General features: G+C 39.2%; 3 protein-coding genes across 3 annotated transcripts; 2 read left to right on the forward strand and 1 right to left on the reverse strand.

Annotated features, from left to right (window-relative positions):
* The first annotated feature begins 455 nt into the window (after nucleotides 1-455).
* On the forward strand, nucleotides 456-3,785 carry LOC111226591 (gap junction beta-1 protein-like). Its single transcript, XM_022751823.1, has 2 exons — nucleotides 456-547; nucleotides 875-3,785. Exon 2 carries the CDS (start codon nucleotides 889-891, stop codon nucleotides 1,714-1,716), a length of 828 nt encoding a protein of 275 aa, XP_022607544.1. The 5' UTR covers nucleotides 456-547; nucleotides 875-888; the 3' UTR covers nucleotides 1,717-3,785.
* A 672-nt stretch (nucleotides 3,786-4,457) lies between these two features.
* LOC111226572 (gap junction alpha-3 protein-like) lies at nucleotides 4,458-7,662 on the forward strand. The gene is made up of 2 exons (XM_022751788.1): nucleotides 4,458-4,614; nucleotides 5,568-7,662. The coding sequence occupies exon 2, from the start codon at nucleotides 5,592-5,594 to the stop codon at nucleotides 6,687-6,689; it is 1,098 nt and encodes a 365-aa protein (XP_022607509.1). The 5' UTR covers nucleotides 4,458-4,614; nucleotides 5,568-5,591; the 3' UTR covers nucleotides 6,690-7,662.
* Nucleotides 7,663-12,356: 4,694 nt separating this feature from the next.
* Nucleotides 12,357-15,261, reverse strand: vma21 (VMA21, vacuolar ATPase assembly factor). The gene is made up of 3 exons (XM_022751892.1): nucleotides 15,085-15,261; nucleotides 14,675-14,784; nucleotides 12,357-13,383 (listed from the first exon to the last, which is right to left on the reverse strand). Exons 1-3 carry the CDS (start codon nucleotides 15,144-15,146, stop codon nucleotides 13,244-13,246), a joined length of 312 nt encoding a protein of 103 aa, XP_022607613.1. The 5' UTR covers nucleotides 15,147-15,261; the 3' UTR covers nucleotides 12,357-13,243.
* Nucleotides 15,262-23,911: the final 8,650 nt, after the last annotated feature.

A 23,911-nucleotide genomic window follows, 5' to 3' on the forward strand; every position in this document is an offset into this window, starting at 1 on the left:
GGCTGACATGCCCCAGTGCCTCGGCTCGACAAATACTTGGCATGATGTTGTTTAAATTATCATTACCCTTTAGAGTAAGTCATATTTGAATGAATCAGCTTTTAAAGAGTGTGACCATTTTTAGTTTTCATCAGGCAGTCTGGTCAAGTCCATAGCCTTTCTTACAAACAATGAGATCTCTCACATCTTAAAAAAATTCTCATAATGAGATGGATGTCTTGCTGGATCCTTGGAGAAATTTGCTGGCAGTCTGTCAGTCTGTCTGCAACTGGACTGTAGGTCAGTTTGGGAGTAGAGTATTAATACAGGGTGACAGGATCACGTGGCTCGGTGAATGTTTCGCAATTGGCTTCAACTTGTTGCGTCCTGTGACGGTGCATGTTGGTAAGCCATCGCCCCTGCTTTTATACGGCCAACGGGCTACTTGGCAATTCTTGTCTGTTGTTCCTTACTCTGCCAAATCCAGCTTGATGCTCAGGCCACACCTCAAGATGGTCATCTTTGGACCCGGCGCTGCTTACGCCGCTTGCACCGCCGGCTGAGCCTGGTAAACCTCTAAAAACTAATGTTACAACAGTTAGACTTTTACTAAGTTGTTTGTGGAAAACAACAGTGTTTATAGCTAAGTTATTTAACTTAATAAGCCATTTCTCCAAATGTGATTGTGTAAATATGCAGGGCGCAAAGGTTCATGTTCCTTAGCTAAATAGATTATTCTACTTTTGAGGCATTTTGAGGATTGTTTTCTTTTCAATAAAATTTACTTATATCTACCTATATCTACATTAATGAATAAAAATTGCCCTTGAGCTAGAGAGATAGCGTTACCTACATCCATGTAACCATAACTGAATATTTATCCTTTTTTGTGCAGACCTGGAGGCGAAAATGAACTGGGGGACCTTTTATGCCGTGATCAGCGGCGTAAACAGGCACTCTACTGGCATCGGACGCATCTGGCTCTCGGTCATCTTCATCTTCCGTATTCTGGTCCTGGTTGTTGCTGCCGAGAGTGTTTGGGGAGATGAGAAGTCTGGCTTCACCTGCAACACCCAACAGCCTGGCTGTAACAGTGTGTGTTATGACCAGTTCTTCCCCATCTCGCACATCCGCCTGTGGGCGCTCCAACTCATCCTGGTCTCCACCCCCGCCTTGCTGGTGGCCATGCATGTTGCCCACCGCCGCCATATCGACAAGAAGATCTTGAAGAGGTCGGGCCGTGGCAGCCCCAAGGACCTGGAACACATCAAGAACCAGAAGTTTCAGATCACCGGAGCTCTTTGGTGGACATACATGATCAGTATCATCTTCAGAATCATCTTTGAGGTGGCTTTTCTCTACATCTTCTACTTGATCTATCCTGACTTTAAGATGGTGCGTTTGGTGAAGTGTGACTCATACCCTTGCCCCAACACAGTGGACTGTTTTGTCTCCAGGCCGACAGAAAAGACCATATTTACTGTGTTCATGCTGGCAGTGTCTGGGGTGTGTGTGCTGCTTAATCTGGCCGAGGTGGTGTACCTCATAGGCAGGGCCTGCAAACGGTGCTTACGAGGCTCTGAAGATGAGTCCAAAGTAGCTTGGATAAGTCAAAGATTGTCTTCTTATAGGCAAAATGAAATCAATCAGCTGATAGCAGACCATTCTCTCAAGTCTAAATTCACTGTGACCAAAAAGAACCCACCTGAGAAGGGTGAGAGGTGTTCTGCTTTCTGAGACTTTGCCTTTCCATTTCCCTTTAAACTAATCAACAATAATCACACGTCCAATGGAGCATGTTGCATTAATGTTACATATACTGTATATTTGATCATTGTCAGCATCAACATGTAGACCATTTATTTATGTATTGTATCAATCGCTTATCGATTCATCTTTTTTTTCTTTATCGGTTTTACTGACACAAGTGTTAGTTGCTGTTGGAACTTGTCTAAACTATTTGGAGCCAGTGGCGAAGGTTAATGGCCAATACCAATATTTTTGCATGTTTCAGCTCATTTACTACAAATCAAACATGATTGACGGTATTGTCAGTTACCTTAATTTGTTAGATTTTGTCTGTTTTTTCGGAATTTGAAGCAACTTTTGTGCATTTCAGTATGAAAAGCTGCCAAGTTGCCAAGGTGGGATGATTGCTTGAGCTAAACAAACCATGAGTATGATCACGCTTCCATTTATTTTTGTCAAAGTTTTATAGTTGTTTTGTGACAGTTCACTTTAATGTGTGGATTTGATGAAATCCTGCAAGTGTGGCAGGTTTGTGTACTTGTTTGAAGCTGAGATAGCCAAAATAGTTGTATCTATGAGCTATCGCATAGGTAAACCAAAGCCAAAATACAAACATAAAATACATATGAGATGTTTAACATGAATATTTTTAATTTTTATTTTTTGCATTATAAAGGCTGCTATTTGGAAACCGACTGTAGTTTTTGGATATCAGTTTCTCATTAGCACACGAATGCACCATCCAACAAATTTTTCAAATTCTTCCATGCCATGGCTTCTTTTACAACAAAAATGAAGCTTTGACAACAAAAAAGATGAATAAACTATCTTAAGGATGTTGCATTAAGTCTTCGTGAATAGATTTCCATACCAGACTGAAATGAAAGGACATGGCTGGCAGCCTGGAGAGCACAAAAAATTCCAAAAGGTAAAAAACACTTACAAGATTAACTGTTAAAAGCTGTAATGTTAAGTATATGTGATTTCTAGTAAATTGATCAAAATGTGCAAAAAACAATGGCTTGATCTTGAAAAGAAGCAGAGATTACTGTAGAGATTAAAATGCTGGATAGGAAAGTTGACTTTTTCATTTAGATAAAAAATAATACTACTATGTATCATATTTAATCCAGTCTAAAAGCTAGTGCAAAGTATTGGAGAGAAGTGTATTTATGTGAGTGAAATGACTATAAGGAACAGTACCATTTCTTTGATCCAGTGGTAGAATGCTTGGATTATTGTCAGTGAATATGATTAACTATGGGCAGACAGTAATAACTATTATGTAAATTAGCATTCTGCTCTGGAGATATAACAGTTGGTGCTAGAAAACCAAAGAAAGTTTTGAAATTTTGTCCAGTTGTGGATAACTGCCATTAGATATTATATAGCCAATGTAACAAGGAGAGAAAATTAATTTGAAGTACAATTTTCCCTCAAACACATTCTGACTTTTTAACACTTTTAATCAGAATTATCTACATCCCAAAAGTAAGGTAAAGTCAAGCCCTCACTTTGACATGTCAGTAAACCTTCCTGGGCTTTTTTTCAGGTACTGTTGGAAGATATCACATTATGTTCAACTCATGAAATGGCAAAATTACAGTTGTTCATTCCTCTTCTTCACTTGTCTGCTGGGTCACTTTTAGAATATTGTAAATCCCAGTACTGTACATATGTCTGTAGATTTGTATAACGTTGTATGCAGTTGTAAATACCACCTACTTACTTCGTTGCAGCTTCTGTCTGAAGTTATTTTCCAGTTGGCTCTGATAAATGTTTGAGGTTGACCTACTTTTTTTTTAACAGAGACCCATCACTCTTTGACAGATGGCACCTGCTTTCCTTAACATTACCCTGCATAGTATATTATTCAGTATCTCTCTGGTCCTGAAAATGTAATGTCCCATACGCTGGTATGTCATGAAGTTAACCTGTTTTTATACACACTGTAATGCATACAAAAACTCTTATGTTCATATGCCTAAATGTACATATTATCAGTTTACATCCAGGTAAACAATCCAGATAAAATATACAATGGGTCGAAACTCTATAGTGTGTGTACATTATGTAATATAAAGAAATAAATTGCCTGATAATTTGACAAATGCACTTCATCCAACTGATTGTTTTTTTTTCCCTTGGCTTTCTTTTGAATGGGTTGAAGGGAATTGATAAAATCATGAACTCTTTTAAAGGAAAGTATATATAAGCAGCATTTTCCATTTTAGTATCCACAAGTGGGGCTCATGTCATTGATATTTTGAAACTGAACTTTTTTTTGTATTGACTTACCTCCTTCCTGTAACTGTGTGAGGATGCAAATGGCAACTCGTCTCCAAATCACCCCCCTCAATGCCCAATGATAGGAGAGACCCTCGTGCTATATTTAGACCCCAGGAGCACTTGTGGTCTTGTGGCCAGACAGACTTACCAGACAACACCATTGGCCAACTGCCCTGTCACTCATTGTAACAAGCGAGTCGAGGGGCTCTAATAGTTTATATTAGAGAGTTTACCCTGTGCCAAATTTAACCATGGGGGTGGGAGGTGTCGGGGTTTGAGGGAGGGCAGGCCAGACATGGTTGAGAGCGCATCCGGTGTGTGTGTGTGTGTGTGTGTGTTGTGGTCAGTAGAGGACCCCAGGGCCTGGATCCTGATTCCTGCCTGAGCTGTATTTGAAGACAGAAGACTGAGTCAGTGGGTTTGCTGGTGTGAGCCGAGGTTGTAGCTAGCAGGAGTCCACTTTTCCTGTCCATTCAAGGGCATTGCCGGGGGCCCGAAGATCAGCTTTGCACTGAGGCCTGTCAGCGAAGCAGGGCGGCCTAATGGACCCTCAAAGACATGTAGTGCTTCACCACAGGGGATGTATAAGCTGACAAGGTGAGTTTAACCAGTAAATATGACTTTCTGTGTGATTCTTTAGTCGTCTGTGTGGGTTGAAGTATTTGCTCTTTCAGGTTAGACATAAACTTTAGACAACTTAAGGTACATGTTGTGGCCAAAGGCTGTAGTTTGTTTACAGCTGTGTTGTGTGGGAACATGATACTAGAAGTTCCTTGTTTCCACACTTGAGAAAACCATTCTTTATTTTTTTCTAGCAATGTTTGTCATATCATTATCAGCAGATTGATAGCAAGATTACATATTCTGAGAGGTTTAATACTGGAAAAAATACTTTTGTTAAAATTACAACCCAATATAGTTGTTAAAAGACTAGACAGATTTTTAGTTGCGGCTCCTGAAACATCAATTCACCTGCCACATTTCAGTAGCTATCAGAATTCATTCTCCCTCACAGCGGCATATGCAGAATCTGGTGTCATGCCACTGTATAGTACATCCATCAAAAGCAGAATATATTTATAACATAATGTGTTGCAGGAACTGACAGTACCGACATTACTCAAATGTTTCTAATACGCACTCCTTCCACATCTGCCTGGGGTTTGATTTCACTTCGTGTGGATCAGGTTGCCATGGCTCAGGTCATGAAGGCCAGGAGCTGCAGTATCATGACTGGAACTGCCTTCCTCCCCTGTCCACACTTGCCAAATATATACCCTCCTAAAGTAAATATAATCCTGTCTGCGTCCACACGTTAAAGGCCACTACCTGCTCGGCAGCAGAGTCCCCCGGTTGAACATTAGTAACTTGGCTCCCTAGAGACTCCTTTGGTCTGAGCTCTGCTGAACTTGGTAAGACATTTTAACAAATAGAGTAAACTTTGTTAGTTACACGGCAGCTTACTTTGACTCCGAGACCACTTTTATTTTGATCATGGAAAATCAAATGAAGTGTTTTTGTATTTGAGCTCTTTCTCAATGCTTGTGTAGTCCCAGGTCTGAGCTCACACAGCCATGGGGGACTGGAACCTGCTAGGAAAACTTCTCGAAAAAGCCCAGGAGCACTCCACCGTGGTGGGGAAGGTGTGGCTCACCGTCCTGTTCATCTTCCGCATCCTGATCCTGAGTGCTGCGACAGAGAAGGTGTGGGGCGACGAGCAGTCGGGCTTCACCTGTGACACCAAGCAGCCCGGTTGCGAGAATGTCTGCTATGACATCACTTTCCCCATCTCCCACGTCCGCTTTTGGGTGCTGCAGATCATCTTTGTGTCCACGCCTACGCTGATCTACCTGGGGCACATCCTCCATCTGGTGCGGATGGAGGAAAAGCACAGAGAGAAGGAGAAAGAGAGGGAGAGGGAACATGCGCATCACTCGGACAAACAGGCCCTCATTGTGGATGGTCACCACAAAAAGGCTCTGGTGAGGGACGAGAAGGGCAGAGTGCGCCTGCAGGGGGAGCTCTTGCGCACATATGTCTTTAATGTGATCTTTAAAACCCTGTTTGAGGTGGGCTTCATTGTGGCTCAATACCTCTTATACGGCTTTGAGCTGAGGCCCATGTACACATGTGATAGACCGCCCTGCCCCAATGTGGTAAATTGCTACATATCCCGTCCCACAGAGAAAACCATCTTCATCATCTTCATGCTGGGGGTGGCCAGCGTGTCTCTTTTGCTCAACCTCATAGAAATCTACCACCTGGGCTTCACCAAGTGCCGTCAGGGCATCATCTTCAGGAGAGGTGAACAGTCAACCGGGAGCATTTCCGAGGAGCCCAGTGATACCGCTGTGCCCTTTGCGCCAAGTTATGACGACTACTTCCACGGGCACCACCAAGTCCAGGCTGCCTACCCTCCCGTCCCCAGCTACAACCTCTCCCCTCTGTCCGAGGGCACAGACTCATCGTTCCACCCATACCACAGCAAGGCGGCTTACAAACAGAATAAAGACAACTTGGCGGTGGAAAGGAGCAGCAGCAAGCCAGAGGAATGTGACCTGAAAGGAAAGAAGGGAGCAGGATCAGCCCCTGGGTCACCTACGCAGGCCAGGCCTGGCCGCAGTGCCAAACACAGCAACAACAAGACTAGAATAGACGATCTGAAGATATGAGGAGGTTTATGTTTCTCTGAGGGGTCTTAAATTGCTGTTAGAGGATCATATGTTGTTTGGACGCATTCATACATGTTGAACTGACTCCCCTCTATAAGATGGCACAGGTTTGACTCATTCCAGCTTTGAGGGAAGTGACATTTATAGGGAACATGAAGAAGCTGCAGTTGTTCTGTGATATGTAATAAAGACTGTGGCTCAACAAAAGCATTTCTAATGAACTAAGACCTAATTTTTCTCTTCTTCTTTCTTTCTTTCTTTCTTTCTTTCTTTCTTTCTTTCTTTCTTTCTTTCTTTCTTTCTTTCTTTCTAAAAACTTGATTGGATTTCACATTAGATTGTAGCACAAATGGTTTATGGTACCCCACTTGTGGCAACACCATATTTTCAGTAAATGTTCATATTTATTAAATGTACTGATGTTTTGTGAAGTGAATTGATTTGTGTATCGTTCCACTCTTCACTATTATCTCTCTTCACTATTAACAAAATCAACAAAAACTATGGTAGGCTCAGGTTTTAGATTGAGCTCATCTTTTTTTTTCTTTTCTTTGTTCAGTATGTGATGAATGTGAATGAACCCTGCCCAAACTTTTGGAACAGAATCCAGGGCAGAAACTTGTTTCAGCGTTGACCTGACCTTGTTTAAGGAAATCAGATAGGGCGAATAGTTAAATTTAACTTCCTTTAACTGTTTTGAGGTCACCATCTAGCATAGTTCACTTGCTTAGACTTGAAGTGAAAAGTTGTGCAATACCTGACAACACATTGGACACTGGAGTCACTGTAACTAATTCCAGGACGCGCCTCAAAAGAAATTGCACTGGTCTCAGGAGTTCCCACATTCTCTCTCTTTTTATTGCGACAGCCATCAAGTACATAATTATAAGCACATTGTTTTGTTTATCCGTGTTTATATCTGTGTTTGTGTCGTTAGTTTTCTGTAAAGCACTTGGTGACAACCATATTTGTAAAACTGCCTGAAATAAACCTGTCTTAAATTTGCAGCGTTAGCAGTGCATTTGTATTTATCTCCAGTCTTTATCAGGAGCACGGAAAACCATTTCACTGCAACACATAATAAATCAAGATCAACCCAGAAGCAGAGACAATAATACTGGTTGTGTTTAATATTCATACACAGTAGCTCCAGCACACAGTCAAGCTCTGCAGCCATATTTTTCAAACAGAAAATTACAACAGTAAATTGAAATTTACTGAAGACTGAAGCTGTGAGTCATCAGTATCTACGCATAAACATTTACGGCTGTTAAAAACTGACGTGCTTGAGAGGGAATAAACGTATCATTCGTAAAGTCTTTCCTGTCTGCATATCCCCCACATGCACATCGCATACTCATCTGTGCCAGGAAAGCACAGCCTGCTATGGAAACGTTGAAATTAATGACATAGCATGTGGATGACGAAGAAGCTCTCTCATGCCCTTGGACTGTTTTGCTCGTGATTTCCTGTCAATGTTTGGGAAGAGCAGATAGGATTTTTTTTTTTTTACTTACTAATGTATTAAAGTTCAATGTCTTTCAGCTGGAGTTTAGAGTGTAGTCTGGATATACTATGTTTTATTTTAGTGTGTTGTAGTGCCAAAAACAACATATTTCAAATCTCCAATATGTCAGTTGAGAAAATAAATAATAGCATCACCAGACAAAACCACCAGGAGTGTTATTTGTTACGAATGTATAAAAAAAACTGTCACATCTGATTTTACAAATAATGAAACATGAGGGTTAGTCACAGCTTCTTTAAGACATGCATCATCTTAAAATACAATAAAGAGATCATCTTTGAGACAAGGATTATATGTTTTTGAAATGTTGACAGATGAACAGTTATGAGTGATGACTATAGCTGGCTATCCAGCACTTTGAAATGAAATCCTTCTAGTGTAAGGCCAAGGTTTCAAATTGTGTCAAGACAGTCAGTCCATGATAGAAGACGTACAGTATAGCACATTTTTAGGCATACTGAGCATACTGTATAATGCAGAGCATCGTAATTCAAAGGTTGTTAGTTTGGGGAGCTGTGGCTCTGTCTATTTCTTGAAAATACCCACGTAATTCAACCATATAACTGCAATAAGTCTACATGGTCCATGTTCTTTATTTCAACCATTTACTGAAAAACTACAAACATGAAACATGATAACAAACCAATTTAAGCATACACAGTTAAACACGACAAGCACGGTGCGCACAGGCAAACACTGGCGTGCTCTCAAGGCTCCATAACTCCAGTTAAACTAACTAAGCATGGGCAGCTTACTCATTTTAACCAATCAGACGGCAGAGCTGACTGCAGTCATTAAGGGTCCTAATTAAGCTATATCTACATAGCTGCTTAGTGTTAGCAAATTAAACACAGCACAATAGAATTTATTTACAAATTTCTCCCTCTTGTAAAAATGGCCTCAATAGATGACAAATTACAAACTCTCTGTAGAGATAACTTTCAATTACTAAAGAATCTCGCCTACTCCACACTCCCTCACAACTAAAAAATGTACACCACCCTCCCTTCTGCAAATTACTCTCCTCCTTTTCTGAGCACCCCCATCCCTCTCTCCTCAACCCTAATAATTTTGGTACAGTCCCTACAAGCTGGGCACGGTGAAACTGCTACAAGAGTGTCAAAAGTGTAGTTGCTGCTTATTTACTTTACCATACTCATTAGAGATAATGGGTTATTTTTTGGACTTTCAAATCCCAATGGGAGCCATAAGCAACTTTAAAAATGCTATGAAGGAGCCAACAGCCCTCCAATTACCGTTCAGTTCAATTAAAAACACTAAAGCTCGAAATATACCGGCATAGTAGTACTTGCATAACACTGCATACACAGTTTAATGCAGAACACCTACACAAACATAATGTCAGCAATGCTTGTATAGTCTATTGTGACAGGGCTGGGGATACTTGGTTCTTCTTAAAAACTTGCAAAGTAATTATATATGCTATCTATGCTTTTACCCTGCTATACTGTAGCTATTTGAAATAAAAATTTAAAAAAAGCATGTGCTTCATGCTTGGGATAAATAAGTGATACCGCACTACTGTTATTTTTTCAATGCTGAAGCCAGTAATTATCTTCTCAAAAGCACCTAAGCAGAGTTTCATGGGAAATAACAGCTCAGTCTAACACAATAAAGAGCTCTCTTGGCTTTGTTTAATGGTGGATATAATTTTATGTGTCCAGATGAGTTATTCTTTCACTTTATTCTGTTTGTTCCCTGTGGTGTAATGCTTCATATTAGTTTCTCACCAGCTGAAATACAGTACTCTACTGCCCTCTCCCTATATTCTTACTTAAACACCGCCATGCTGCATGTCTGAGGGTTGCATCTGCTGGGCACGCCACCTGCTGGGCAAAGAAAATCCAAGTCACAGAGATACTTAATATTTTGAAATGGCATTTCTATTTGAATTTCTTCTTTTTCTTACTGGTTAGAAACATAAAATAGTGAACAAATACTCTGACATATTCCTACTTTACTACTCTGTTCAATTGGGACATATGAATACAAGGAGTCAGTGAATGTGGGTTGCATGCAGGACACAGAATAAAATCATCAAGGAGTGTTGTAGTTGTTTGGGTGTTACCTCTAGACTGGTAATCTACTGTAATTCTTTATTATCAGGATGTCCCAATAACTCTGTATAAAGCCTCCAGCTGATTCAATATGCTGCAGCACGAGCACTGACAGGAACTGGGAAAAGAGATCATATTTGTCCTGTGTTAACAACCTTTCTACATCTAAGATTAGATCTTTCCTCTTTGATAAAGCTTACAGAGCTGGCTCAGGTGAGGCCCGAACTGCCCCTTAGTTAAGCAGGTATAGGCCTAGACTGCTGAGGGTACTCCCATGATGCACTGAGCATTTCTCTCTCTCTCCCTCTCTCTCTCTCTCTGGAGCTACAGGATCCGGACCTGCCACTACAACATTCATTATTATTTAGTCACTTTTGCTGCTGTTATTACTGATAAAACCATTACACCGATGGATATTGATATGATTATTGGCACTTTAACAGTCAGTCAGGGTGCTTAAATATTTCTTGCATCGTGGGAACTGTTTCTCTCTCTAATATTGTAAGGTCTTGAACTCACCCTGTAAAGTGCCTTAAGATAATGTATGTTGTGATTTGACGCTATACAAATAAAATTGAATTGAATATAATAGAATAGTAGTGTTTATTTAATCCCTGACTCAAGTAAGTGTTCAGCGCTCTCTGGCTTGTTTTCCATCACACTGACACTATTCGCCCAACCTGCTAATGTGTGATAAATGACAAAGAGCCAGAAGCAAAGCCTGCCCTTGCACCAACTTTGTGTTGCTGCAAGGGTAAGCTTATGAAATATCAGCCAAAAGGGAAACAGGGCTTCTGATGTTTGCTGACTGAATCAGTCTGATTGCTTGCAGGCCTGTCACCTCATCACCAACACCAGCCTTGTTAAACTCAATGCAGACTGCACAGCTCTAGTACCAAACTCTGTGGGAGCTAAACAGGATGTTGAAAACTGAAGACTCATGTGGCGCAGTGCGAGACGAACAGAAATCAGCTGCTGACACGGTTTCTGAGGCAGAAATCGTCATCATGGCTTGGCATCTGTCATTTCTTGTCTTAGCTTCTTTGTTGAGTTATCTGTGGGAACAAGCCGACTGTTTGCTGCCACCATGTGACAGTGGAGATTCTCTGCATAAGTCACTGAGGCATCTCAGCAGCCTTGAGAGAAAGCGTTTGTTGTTTTGGCAACTTGATTGATTCTTTTCACTGTAATCTCTTTCAGGCCAGGGAAAAATCAGGGCAATCAATTTAAAAAGTGAAAGATCTTTTTTTTTTCTTAGCACAAAATATGAAATATTTCTCATATTAAAAGGCCTTAGTGTGCATTCTTTTTTGAAAGATGATGAACAAAGAAATCGATTTTAATAGTTTTGTCTATAGCATTTTGTTATTGTATGTCAGGCTTGTTAATGTTGGGAAAGTTTAATTTGCTTCTGGTATAAACACTATAACAAGTCCATCTATCCATGACAAAGTGAACCACACAAGGAGTGTTTCTCCTTACATTCACAGAGCTTTTGTTTTCAATAGAAGCTCTGAGTTTGACTGAGCATAAATGAACCTAAGCTGGCATTCCTAGGAAAAAAGTCCCTAAGTAAATACATGCACATACATACACACACACACACACACACACACACACACACACACACACACACAAATCTCTATGCACACATTTTGGTTTGGTGTGGCTTACGAAACAGATGGTAGGGGAAGTCATGGCCTCTTGTGTGATAGAACTTGTTTATCATGTGCACAGAACCACGAGTATATAGCAAATATGTTCATCTTAGATTTTATCATAGAATCTTCTCAAAGATAAAACCTCCGCTGCTATACATTATTTTATATGTGAATAGATGAACAGAATCTGTGTAAGTCAGTGACATTTTACCTCATAAGATAATGTACTAATAATATATAAGGTAATAAAACAATAAATCAAAAATGTTAATACTTGTCTACTTACTACTCTACTTTTTTTAATCATGCCATGTTGCCAGTGTGAGATGAATATTGTATATTGGAATTTTATTTTTTATAGGGAACATCAAGAAGCCCTTGAAAATATGTGAAACAAATACAATGTTACAATTTTTCAAGTTTATTTGAGCAAGTCAATATCCTCTTCTGAATTACATTGACTTCAATGACATCTAGATCCTCAAGCTCACCCATCATCTTCAATACAAAACATTTCTTTAAATACAGCCTGATCTTGCAATAATGTCCTAATTCAAAGTTGCAACATATAATTTCACTACAGTACACAAACGCATTAAAACAGAAAGAAAAACACAGAAGAACAAACTGATTATTTTATCGACAAAACATCATGAAGAGTTCGTTCCAAAACACAGCCTGAAGTTTAAGCACATTATGGGTTTATATTGAAGTTAAGAGTCACCTTTAAATGAATGCAGATTAGAACTGAAATTTGAGGACAGAACGATCAATTTAGAAGCACAAATTTTCACAGAAAGGATGTAGCAGAGTATTTTTGAAATCAAATCCTTCATACACACATTACAGGTACATACAGTGTGTGTTTGCACACGCATGCATCATCGAAAGCCCAAGATGTTTTCCTACATGACAAAGTCTCTACTGTGAAGGGACTTACAGCACTTAGCCAAATGGCAGCTTATAAGAAAGCCTCTTAAAAATGTGGGCTGTCCTCTGTCAACAAAAGTAACAATGTCAGAGAACAAAAAGTCAAAAAAGCAGGCCTGCTGAGGCTGGTGAAAAAACACACCCAACAGCACCCCCCCACCCCAGGGAATATACAGTAGATTCAGGCTTTAACCTCAGGTTAAAGCCTAAGCTCAAACCAGAACCCCTAACTGTCTGGTTGGTAGATGTTGCCATGTTTAGTGCTGGAGCCCATGGTGGAGTGGGTGGGGGGGGGGCCTGTGAATCTCCGAGTCTTTCCATCTCCTCCGGTCTTATACAAGCTCATAAGGACATGCCTTAATCGTGTTTGCCCTTCCCTTTAGGCGTGCCTTCGTTCCAGGCTACATAAACAAACAAAGCCAAAACCACATGCACAGCGAGAACAGCAACAATGGCTGCATAGAAGTAGCTGTCAGAGCTCGACATCTTCATTGAACCTGAGAAAAGGAGGCGGAGAAGCGAATGTTAAAAATACATAAATAAATGAAATAACTAAAACAATTATTTGATTATCAAAATAGTTGCTGATTATTTTTTCTGAGTTCTTTGTTTTTCTAAGCTCTGAGTTTAAATGTCTTGATTTCTAAATGATCTGATGACAGTTTGCATCAACAATGATAGCAAGAATACTGCAAATCATCTCTCTGCCTTTCAGTTACTATTGGAGCCTGACCTATAAATTGGCTTATATTATCTGTCAACATCAGCTTTTTTTATATTAAAAGGCAAATGTCAGCTGATGTATTGTAATTTGATTTAAAGCTGCAACAATTAGTTGGTTGACAGAAGTAATTGGCAGATATTATGATAACCAATTAACTGTTTAAGTAATTTTTTAAAGCTAAAACACGATGAGGACTTTCTGCTTTTCTGTTTCATATAATTGTAAACTGAATATCTTTGGGTTTTGGATTTTTGCTCAGAAAAACAAGGACTCTAGGAAAATGTGATGAGTATTTTTCACTGCTTTTTATGCCTCTGCGCCAGTGACAGCTGTGGCAGAAGGCATTATGTTTTCAAGTTGTCCGTCCATCCGTCCCGTTCCCGTGAATGCAATATCTCAGGAACACCTTGATGGAATGTCCTCAAATTTGGCACTCACGTTAACTTAAACTCAGGGATGAACTTTTTAGAATTCGGTGCTCAAAGGTCAAGGTCACTGTGACCTCACAAAACACAATTTAGGCCATAAACCAAAAATTAGTTATCTTATTATGACACAATTCAACTCAAATTCAAATCTAATAGGATAAAATGATGAAATTTTTTCTATCCAAAAATTGTCAATTTTTATGCCATAATGTTCTTCAAAAAACACTTTAGGCCATTATTCAACACCGTAATTTAGGAACAGAAGGGGAGATTATGACCAGAAGGGGAGATTATTTCCTGTAACTTCACTGGTTGGGGGCAGTAATTGTAGTTTGCATTTTATAGACCAAACAATTAACTATTATTTTTGAAAATGTTGTGCAGATTAACGATTGATTGCAGCCCTGATCGCATTTTGTAACTCTCCAATATGAACAGAAACACAAATCCAGTACCGGTGAGGCTCTGTTTGGGATTGGGAACAAATTCTTTCTTTGATCGGGAACAAAGACTTGAAAGTACGTGAGAGGGGCCGTTGGTGGTAGCATCCTCTTTAAATCAACAGTGAATCGAAATAGACATCAAAGGGCTGGTACTGTACTGGCAACACAAACAATGTAGTGTTACAAACCATACCCTCAAAGATGTACGCCTTTGATGCGAAGTACAGTCCTATGGGAAGCGTGACCATCAGGATAGTGAAGAATAGCAGTGTCTTGAGGGCAGAAACCAGGGAGCTTTCATTTCTGCAGAGGAGTACAAGTTCATGAGTCAGCCAAGATGAAACAAGACAGCAACCTTACTGTTGAGGAGCAACGGGACTCCAACATGCTGACTACTGGCGTGGGGATGTCCCTTGGCGGTGATGTTGTGTTCCAGGATTATGCCAGAGTAGATAAAAGTATTTTCTAAACTTTGGCACATGTCCAGCATCGAGCAGAGCGGGGAGACGGATGTTTAGAGTCACTCCACAGACAGAGGGGGGCTGCTAAACTAAGCTAGGCTAATGCTAGCTGATCATTTAAAGTAACGGTTTGTTTTCTTACCCTCGAAAATAAGGCGGCGGTCCGGCTGCAGCGTCTGAAGATGCTCTGACAGATCCGTCCATTGCTGGGCTGATATGAGGCTAGATGCAGATATAAAATGGAAAATAGACACAGTTTATGCTAGCGTGCAGCTGTTTGTTGTGTTGTCACTGTTGAAATCCCTCTCTTCCGCATGGAGTCACGGGAACCGTCACATGACGAGGTTTGACGCCAGTTAGTCTCGCGATGCCAGACTGTAGCATCAACCAAAGAATGGATATAAAAGGGTTGATGTATCTCCTCTGTTTTCGCAGTTTTCCTTTGGGCCTGACTTTGATTCACAGTGAAATAAAGTGAAATACAAGTAAAGTACAAAATTACACATCATGCATTAGAATACTCATTTCAAAGTTGTGTTATTGTAGCCCTTATATTGTAGGATTATTAATGTATATGCCTGTATTATATATATTATATATTATTTTAAGTGACCATTCATGCCAGTTTTTTTGTTATGCTGTATTGCATTGATAAATAATAGTTGTGTTGTATATTTTGATTCTACAGATGTGCGTTTTTTAATTTATCTTAAATATCATATAAAAAACATTAAAATAATATAAATAATATTTTGTGAAAAACAAGGTTGTTTTTTAGTGGAAATTACATAACTATAATCCAAATGAATTCAAATTTGAGGAAAATAGGTGGGCAGTTAAAAGCTAATCATAAGTTCCTCACATACACAGTGTTTCATTTAGGATCTTGGAGAGTATATCTTGACTTCTTTCTTCTGGGAGGCCAGACTTTATGGTCAAAGCCTGGCTGACTATTGCCAGACTATGTCTCGAAGAATTCACTGGTATTATTGGATTTGCATTGTTTATATTTAGGCTCTAAGTTTATTTTAGCAAAGTATTAGATAGATTTTCAATCAATCTTTCATCAATCAATTTTTCCCCTGAGGATTTTCCTAAATCCACACCTTGGACACCTGCTTCTGGAATGGAAACTGCTTTACAATCAAGAAACGTAAATTTTTTCGTTCTAGAATACAAACAATCATATCAATACAGGGATTATTATAATACATACTGTGATCAAACAAAATAAATTAATAGAATAAAGTAATAAAGAGTAAGGTGAGCACATATTTTAATAACATTTGAAGGCCCTACACACCCACACAGATGTTTTCACTTATTCTGACTGATTACACCTCCCCTCAGGTGGAAGTTGAGCAGAGCTATGTTGGGAATAGGTTTTTCACACAGCAGACTTCTTGACTCGTCACAGCAGGAAACGCACAGTTGTAAATAACACGAAGATTAGCTGAATTCCATTTAGCCGCTTTAACGGACCATGGGTTATTAAAATGTGTGTTCATTTTCAGATTTGTGATAAGGCATTTGTCAGATAATCCTGCAAGGTGTTAAATGGTTTGTTAAAGTTGAATATCAGAAATTTCTCAACCAATTAAGAAACATTAATCATTCACAAAAATAATCTGAAAAATTCTAATTGCCAAAATTTGTATGTTTTTTCACTGGATTGCAACAGTGCTTTTGTAGAAATGTATTATTTGGATATACGATATATACGATATCTCATTCTGGACCATAATAGTGGTCCTAGTGTCCTCTTTACCAGCTGGATTTGATCATTCTTGTTATTTCATTCTAAATATTTCTCCTCAGGACTTCTGTAAACATTGCACCTTTTGTGGACTGATTGTGTAAAAGTTTTCTTTTTGAATGGGAAACCACAGAATTTTATTGGTCTGGATTGTTGAATAATCAAGCCTTGTTTCGTAGTAGATAGTAAACACATCTGTTATACATTTTCCTAAAGCAATATATGGGCATTCTAATATCATACCCCGAAGAAGAAACTCAAATCAGCGTCACATAATAAAATTGCAGTTGCATTGCAAGGGATTGCTTCATCATGCCTCTCTTGCCTCATCATTCAAGAACTACATCTTTTAATAATATGTTTATACTCATAGTTCTATAATGTGAGACCCATCCTTAACAGTTCAAAATCTAAAGTCCAGACCGTAACTATTTGAACAGTTGTACATCTTCTGTTCTTCACGCACTGTGCACATTCAATTAAAAATAAAATAATAGATAGGCCCACATAAAAGTGCCATCTCTCAGCTTTAATTTTAGAAGGTTATGTCAATATTTAGAAAAAACCCTGTGTGGATATTGCCTTTTTAAAAGATAGTTCTTCAATTGCAAGGGTTCAAAAGTAATTGGACACTTCACTACTGAATATTATGTAAGTTCATTCACAAAAGAGCTCACATGTGGCTCTGAATTGATTGAGAGTTGCCATTTAGATTGAAGTGTTCACCTGACAAGTGAAGAAGATGATGATGTGGCTCAAAAACAGCAAAAATATGTCAGAAAGATATTAAAGGCTAAATTTAACAGTTGGGTAAATTCTAACAAAAAAAGTGCAATTTGCAAAAAATGTCAAACGAAAAGGTAGACAGAGGAGCACAACTCATGTGGATCACCAGAAATTCATTCGCATGGTGAAGAAAAACATCTTTATAGCTGCACAGCAAGTCAAGAATGCTCTCCAGCATAACTCAAGAGAAGACTTCATGACCATAAAACCTCAGAGATTCACCACAAGATGCAAACACCTAAGCCTCAGCAACAAAAACAAACATGGTGGTGGTTCTGTTATGGCTTGGGCTTGTATGGATGCTGGTGGAACTGGCATACTGACATTTACTGAGGATTTCCCAGCAGGATGAATGCAGTGGTCTACAGGAGTAATCTTTGTTTATGTGAGCTCACATTCAGCCTAATGCATCAAAACTCTTTGGACGACATGTCATCATTCACCCAGATGACATATGGCCGAAGCAACCAAAGAGTATTTCAGGTTGGAGAGTACAAAATATTGTATACATTTTGTCTAGGTATATATCTGTGTATATATCTCCCACATAGTTTTTTCTATATTGATGTAAACCTGCTCAAATTAAAACTGAGACCTGGCACTTTATCGTTATTTTATTTCTAATTGAATGTGCTCAAGCTCAGAGCCAAAAAAACAAAAAAAAAAGTGTAACTGTTCAACTAGTTACAATGTGAGCTGTATGTTTTCCTCTTATCAAGATATGAATGTCCACTCATACTTACATCACTGTCTTTTCTTCCATTCATAATCAATCTAAAATAGAAGTAAACATATAGTTTCATTATTCAAGGATCATTTGTTGCAGTCTTAAATAACTTTGGTGGAATAAAAATATGAGATGACATCACATCAGTGTCCTCAGTGGCTGTACATGCACAATGCACATATACAGTACGCCTATATGCCTGTGTTCCCCTACATTCCTGAATAATGTAATACTGTAGACTATTTCTTGTTTAATTGCAGATGTAACAGAGAGCCATTAAATCTATTTCATGCCAAGTATATACATTTAGTGTCGGTACACTGGCTGTGTTTCTGGTTGAAGTCTCCCTAGCCGAGTGTCAAGGAGTGGCACTTTCTGCTCCAGTTGGCTTCATTCTCACCGGTCTCACGCTCAGCAGGTTCCCCAAAACACATTTCATTTGAAAAGACACTCAAAAGAGACCAGCCGGAGCCACTAAGAACACTCCAGTGATATGTGTTTAAAATAATCATTTTGCTTGTTGTGGCAATTTCACTCCCAAGTTGTTACCCAACAAGAAGCCAGCAAGACGCCACCGACTCTGAGGAGTGTCACAGTGAATTGTATTATTATCTGATTTGCTGCTGGATGAAGCACCAAGAGCAATTTCAAAAATTATGTTCTGCCTTTATAGTTTTGTTAGATGTTGCACTTTGCAAACAGGAAGCATGGGAAAGTGTTTTAAACCCTCTTTCACTCAGAGCAACCTGCAGATCAGACAGGCTTGTGTGATGACTTGCCTCGTTTATATTAAAATACATTTATTTTTATTTATAAGCAGGAGGAATCATTCATTTAAATGTAAAATGTTTTAGTGGCTTGGTTTGGGGTCCTCTGAAACCTTAAACCTAATTTTACATCACAAACAATATAATCAGGTCGACAAATTTTCCAAATGCATACAGATGTTAATTTTAAGGAATTGCAGGTGCATTTCAAAATGTCTTGTGTATAATAATATTTATTCTCAGTTTAAATGACAGAAGTGTGACAAATGTATCTAGAGAACAGATCAACCGCGTGCAAAATGTTCCACACATACCTGTGTTTATGAGCTGCTGACTAACATTCAACACATTATACTGTATGTTAGTGGTGGTTTTAAAATCTCACTCTCCCATAAGTTACTTCCCTTTTTTCTAATTGTACAACAAAATATCTCATGTCAATCATTAGTGCTGGCAACAATTACAAAATAAGCAATGACCTCTTTCCATAAACAGCAATTATTCTAGGTCAAAAGTACATCCTCCCAATGCGCTGGAATTTTATTTTCTCTGGAAACAGATGCAAAACTCAAAATTAATTTGATGGTTTATTGCAGTGACCATTGGGAATAGACCATAAACCCTAGAGGACAGAACTGTTGCAGTCAGTGGCTGCACATGTTCACCTCGTTATGGTGGGATTATCAATTTTAATAAAACAACTGGTTCAAAAATAGAAGCTTGACAAAATCCATGTTCTCAATTGAATAGCAGTGTGTAGATCTGGTCAAGGGGTCTCTGGCTGCAAGTTCAATACTAGGTTGTCCTTCCTCATGGATCTCGACCTCTGACCTTCTCGAAGTATTTCCCACGGCTCCTTCTGTCTGGTCTCCCCTAGCTATGCCTTTTGCATTCCACCTGTCACCAGTGGTCTATGTCAAAGACGAGGCACCCTGCATGCCACACCTGTTATTTTGACCAAGCGACACGGCGTCCTTCGGAAAATATTCAGTGTCGTAATGGGTACTATTACTGTAAATGAAGTTTCCATTTGAAAAGAGACAGAGAATAAAGCACTTTAAAAATAGTTCAGTGCTATTTTTAGCCTTGTGATTCACTGCATTTACAACTACTGCAAAGGATGAGATGATTGTTGTCAGCATTAATTCAAGTCAGCAAGTTCATAAGTTGGTAGTTTCCTCTGGCATGCAGAAGTGGAAAGTAACCAAATAGGCCACTGTACTTCAATTACAGCTTTGAGGTACTTGTCCTTGAGTTTTTCAATTTTATGCCTCTTTATACTTTTCAACATTTCATTACAACATTTCAGAGGAAAATATTCTTTTCAGATTAAAGGTCCCATATTTGACACTTTTCCAGTGTTTTATTTGAAGTGTTGATCCATAAGAAGATATATTTGCGGTTTTAAGAACCAAAAACCATCTCATTGTAGTTTTACATCTCCTCTCTCAGGCTTCTCTCTGGAGCTCTAGTAACAACGGGTCGGCAAGAATCAGAAGAGAAGAGGCTCTGAGCCTCTCTTCCGATTGGCTGACTGTTTTCTGAGTAATTGAATAAAAAATATAGTAGATTAAAGGTAAACACTCAGAGAAACCAAATCCTGCAAGGTTGGATGGTGGTTCCAGGTGGGTTGGGCTTAGGGCAGAGTGGTGACTGCTTTGTTGTGACATCACAAAGTTACAGAAGTCCTGACTGCTTGTTTTAAGGCGCAGTGTCTGAATACAGGCTGTGTGCATTTCTCTGTGGACTGAGTGCTCTCTGCGCTGCAGAACAGAGAGGTTCACACAAATATGGTCCAGGTCCAAAGAGCTGAAATGATCGATTATTTCACAAAAAGCAAAGATTAGAGGAAAACAATTGATGGAAATATGTGCTGCACATCAATTTTTTCTTCATTATTTCCCATTAATCACGATGCTTCAGATTTATCTTGGGACCGTCTGGAGGCCTGAAGCCTAGTTTGAAAGCCACTAGACTGCCAAACTGCAAATAGAGTAGTTAAAACTATCTCCAGATACAAAAGCTTCTTCCTGTTTATGTGGTTTCATCAGTATTAGCGATCTAATAATTGAATAAATATCATTGACTATGTGAGGGGCCATTTTTCTGTAGAGCATGTAATTATACAGTATATTAATACCTCTACATAAGATTGTGATGGCAGGACCTTTACTTGCAATGGAATATTTTTGTTGTACTGATACTTTCACTTACTGTAAATCAAAGATCTGAGTACTTCTTGACACACCAGAAGTTAGTGTCAGCAAACAAGGAGCATGGGAACATTTTGTCAAGTACAAATAACTAATAGTTTACAGATGCATCCATAATCCCCTCCACTGTATATGATTCAGTCTAAAAATAAAGTCAAGAAATCTGACGCAAATAATCACCATCATCCCTATTTCCTGCTCTCATTGGCTTCCTTGGACCCACGACACCTAAAACCTCCTGGTAGTGTTGTGACCCAGAGCCCACTGGGACATGTAGGAACACATCATATGCATGAGAACACAGGCAGTGCTAGACCCGATGCACAAATCCATTAGGAGACTTGCTATTGTGGCAGTAGGCCCACAGTGAGACCCCACTGCTGTAAAATGCAGTGATGTGCAAGAGCTGTAGAAATTCCTCTGTGCAAAGAGTTGTGTTATGTTTGGCTTCATCCAGCGGGCGGAAAACCATCATGTCAAACTAGTGTTAGGCCATATAATGTCTCATTGCTCATGCATTTTGTGTTAATCGCATTTGTGGCAGGGTTCTGCTGTTGTGGAAATAATCTTTATCTCCCACAAATGAGAATTGGTTTCTTCGAGGCCTCTCCTGTTCACATACCATTGAGAAGGAGAAGAAAATAAGCAAGTGAAAACACGGCTGTGGAGGGAGTAGAGTATCATGCCCTCACACAGCCTCCAGTTTAACTGTCTACGCCTTGTTCCCCCTGTGCTTGGTCCATTTTTGGCAATAAATACTCACTGACATAAAGTGGATGCTGCACAGGGCACTGTATTTCTCTTTGATATATTTCCAAAAGATAAAACAGGTATGCTTTGGATCTGATATGTGACAATAAAACCATATAATTTATGTTATTAAATTCTGATATGTCCCTATATGATAATACATAGTTACTTATGATGTGGCCTGGCTGTTGAAAGCTCATGTGAGACACAAAGTAGCAGCTAAAGCAAAAGCAAATGAAGCTGATGTCGGTGAGAAAAAACAGAGAAAACACTTCTTGGAAAGATAATGTAACTCACAGTGAGACAGAACCACATATATACATGGAATCGGCAAAATGAAGTCATGAGTTATGATGGATCTTATAGGGTAGGGCGGCATGGATAGATCATGCTGTCCTTGAACATAACCGTAAGAAAAATGTCTCCACGAGCTATTGCCCTTCATATTAAATCACTGGCAAAATGACAGGCAGTGTGGGTGGATAGACCAGTCATTTCAACTATTCATCCTTGACTCTGGATTGTACTTTTGGTCTATCTACTGAGTAATATGACTTGTGCATAGTCTATTTTTTTATCAATATGTTTGGTGCAAAAATTCCTATGCAGGTGTAAACAGCTCATCTCATGCTTTCTAGAGATAAAAAAGTAAATAAAGACATCTGCAGCTAAATCTCACTAATTAACACTAATTACAAAAGTGGTTTTCAAGGGTGGTGTGCTGGACAGCCCATACAGAATTGTAATATATGACATATACAGAATGTGCCCCATATCAAGAGTGATGTTGCCATATGTAAACTATAAGGGGATATATTACTATCACATATATACATATGAAGATATAAGTTTATAACATATAACATGAAATACCCATAGTAAATATTTGTATATGTACATATATTAGAAATATCTGTATGATGAATTTTATATGGTATAACAGGTTGTAACCACACATGTTAATGATACATACATATATAAATAGGCAATAGAAATTCTATAAGCTTATATGTGTTTTTCTATTTCTCATTCATTTTAAACATCTCTAACTTCCCATACTAGGAAAGTGGTCTCTGGACTCTTGGAACCCACTGTATATAATATCAATCTTACACTTGGCAAGAAAGCAAAAGACGCATATTTTTCAAAATGTCAAGGTACACCTCAGATGCCTTAGGAGAGAGCAGGATAAATATATAGGAGTATGGTGAGCAAGAAAATGAGAGAATGAAGAGCAGAAGGTGAGAGGGGGGAGAAAAAGAAGAATGACCCTGCCATTAGTCTTTGACTCTTTGGTGTTGTAGAGCCGACACTGTCATCCTCCCTCAAGCCCCTTTAGCCACTCATCTGTGGCTGACCTTGCACTGGCATGTGGGCTGCTTCTTTCCTCCACATCAGAGACACCGACTTGTAAGACTGCAAGCAGAATTGAACAGTTTTGTGGCATTTCGCAGCTCTGCAAATAGATGGCACCTGACTCTGCAAGACAGCTGGACTCTCCCTGTGCTGATCCAAGATCCATCATGGATTCAGGTTCCTATCCCTGCATCTATAATCATCCACTGAGGTTTTAATTTAGCCAGACATCAGACAGTTTATCCAGGCTTCTAGATTCAGCAAAGCACAGCGGAATATAAAAGTCTGAAAATTTATTTGAAAGTAGATCTGGAATATACTGGGAATATTTATAAATCATTTCAATTAGACAGTGAGAATGTGAAGTGTCTTTAATATTCCAGCAACAGTGCATCATGTCAAGAATGTGTCACATTGACATCTTGGAGCTTCCCTGTGAGGTGAACCGCTCATAGTTTGTTTGCCGGGTGGAAGTTACGCTGGGAGGCTGTCAGAGCTCATTTCGGCTAGGGTGACATGTGCGCGGGCACACTCGCACTATCACAAAATTACATCTCCTGCTCCTGATGTGTATCATGTCCCCCGGGCATTTAATAAACAAGAAAGTTAGCTTT

The sequence above is a fragment of the Seriola dumerili genome, unplaced genomic scaffold, assembly GCF_002260705.1.
Source record: "Seriola dumerili isolate Sdu_G_001 unplaced genomic scaffold, Sdu_1.0 BDQW01000161.1, whole genome shotgun sequence".
In the NCBI taxonomy this organism is placed as follows: domain Eukaryota; kingdom Metazoa; phylum Chordata; class Actinopteri; order Carangiformes; family Carangidae; genus Seriola; species Seriola dumerili.